The 2,376-nt window shown below is 43.1% G+C and overlaps 1 protein-coding gene across 1 annotated transcript; it reads left to right on the plus strand.

Annotated features, from left to right (window-relative positions):
• Window positions 1–1,341: 1,341 nt before the first annotated feature.
• Window positions 1,342–2,141, plus strand: DEFA11 (Paneth cell-specific alpha-defensin 11). Its single transcript, NM_001166070.1, is given in 2 exon segments — window positions 1,342–1,513; window positions 1,896–2,141. Coding segments are annotated over 2 exon segments (297 nt in total). The 3' UTR covers window positions 2,021–2,141.
• The last annotated feature ends 235 nt before the right edge of the window (window positions 2,142–2,376 follow it).

Raw genomic sequence — 2,376 nt, forward strand, 5'->3', positions numbered from 1 at the left:
GCTAATTCACATAGGTGTTGCAGACGTGTTTTCAGCACTTGCTTTATGCCAAGTACTATCTTAATTGCTAGGATGTATCATTTGATACGATCGTGTGCTGGTGATAAAATCATAGCATGGCAATAAGAGCATTTCCAGAGTTTTGACCATGCGCCAGGCATTACTCTAAGCACTTTGCATGGCTTTCTCATTTTATCCTCATGACAACCCAATGAAAACGAAGAAACTAAGGGGCAGAAAGCTACTTTCCCAGATGCACACACACAGGACACAAAGGCCTGAGACAGATGGGGTCCCTGCCCTCAAGGCCCCTCCCTCAGCAAGCAAGGAAAGAACAGACACAAGATGCAGGACGGGCCAATCACCTTTCTGACATTTTGCTGACATTTTCTGCTAATTCTGATTCCTGACTTTTTCGCTCATATTTAGGAAGAATGAATTGTCTTCTTTCCATCCTTCCTTCCATTGTGTCTGTATGTTGATTATTCTATTGGTATATCCTTCCAGTGGTAAACATCACATCTTTTAAACATATACTTAAATGAGAATTTCCCTGTGAATAATATTTTCTTAAAAACAGCCTTAAGTTGCATAGCCTTGTCAAGCATTCATGGGAAATTAATAAAGATAGACTAGTAATAAGTTCTACTGAGTCTTTTTTCATTCAACTCTGTTTCTTTACTCTCATGTCAGCTCACTTGGATCTTTTATTTAATTGATTTGAGTGCATCCTTGAGCAATATTTTCCCAAAGGGCTTCATGCATAGCAATTTCTTGAGTCTGGAACATCCAAAAACAGAGGATTTGTCCCTATAAATGGTATTATATATTACCTCAGCACAGAATTCTACATTCAAGTGATTTTCCCTCAGAAGTGTGAAAACGCAACCTAGTATCCAGTGAGGCAAGTTGTAAATCCCATACACATCTGATTATTGCCCTTTGTTAGCCACTATTTCAGAAGTTTTTACCCGCATCTCTTGACGTCTGAGATGCCCTATAAGGCATATGCAGACATTTTACTTGTAAATATTCAGGCAGATGAGAAATAGGAAAGGTTATCATGTTCCTATCAGGCATTAGTCATGACAGATGAAAAACAAACATGGACACCAGAAACTACAGGCATTGTGAGGGAGAGGCAACTAGATCAAAAGGCGATCAAAGTTATTCTGGGCCGACAAGATCTTTGGCCACCCACCTTCACCTAGTCACACTTTCAAGATAAAAACCTTCTTTCCTCCAATCTGTCTCCTATAAATACAGACTGACTCTGGGCTCCGCATTCACTCAGGCTCCTGCACTGCCATCTGGACCCTGTCCTCCAGGTGACTCACGGCCATGAGGACCCTTGCCCTCCTCTCTTCCCTTCTCCTCTTGGCCCTCCATGCCCAGGCTCAGCCCCTGGGAGAGAAAGATGACCACGTTCCTGCCCAGGACCAGCCTGGGGCCGACGTCCAGGGAATGACCATCTCCTTTGAGGGGGATGAGCGTTCCACTCGAGATGCTTCAGGTGAGAGACCAACCAGTTTGCTGTTAGGATCTGCAGGCCAATTAGAGGGACTTGTCAGTGCATGGAGGCTGGGCTCAAATTGGGTGTGTGGATGAGGTGGGGTGAAGAGTAAGTAATCCTAAGTTTGAAGGTGAGCTGTTGGGGGAGCATGTACATGATAGAGTAGGATCAGAGAAAAAATTTGGAACCTGCGTGACCAACACGTAGTCAGTAAGATTTCTTGTAAGCTATGACAAAAAGGTGAATTCTCTCCACCCTAACATGGCTGATTTTGTCTACTGTAAGAAGACACCTGGACTCTTGGCATATCCCCTTGAGGCTGGCTCTGCCTCTTTGCCCTCCCTCCTTCTCCCTGTGCCTGACCCTCCTCTTCCTTCCACAGGCTCTAAGGCAACACTTGTCTGCCACTGCAGTCGCACCTTCTGCCAAAATTCTTATCAGGAACTTGGTACCTGTACTGGGATCCCTTCTGGCACCCTCTACAGGCTTTGCTGTCGTCGTGGCTGAGCTTTGTGGATTGAGACCCAAAGCATCAAAGGATTCCATTTCAAGACCTGGAAAGGGGTTCACTCTTTGTACCTTCTGCTTTTTCTTAATTCTCTCTCCAAAATAAACTTCAAGCATTGAACGCAGTTTGTTTGTCAATTTCTTTTTTTTTCGTTTTTTGCTTTTCATACAACTTGTTTCTGTGGTAGACTTGTATAGAGAATTCTGTCCAGAATGGTATTGTTAAGTTAGCTGGTCTTTGCCTCCCAGTGCTGCAAAATTTGAGAATTATACATCAACAACAAAAGCAGAAAAAATAAAAATGATTGTTAATCACAGCAGTGTTAATCTACAAAATTCTATCTATTCATAACAAC

The sequence above is a fragment of the Equus caballus genome, chromosome 27 (assembly GCF_041296265.1).
Source record: "Equus caballus isolate H_3958 breed thoroughbred chromosome 27, TB-T2T, whole genome shotgun sequence".
NCBI lineage: Eukaryota > Metazoa > Chordata > Mammalia > Perissodactyla > Equidae > Equus > Equus caballus.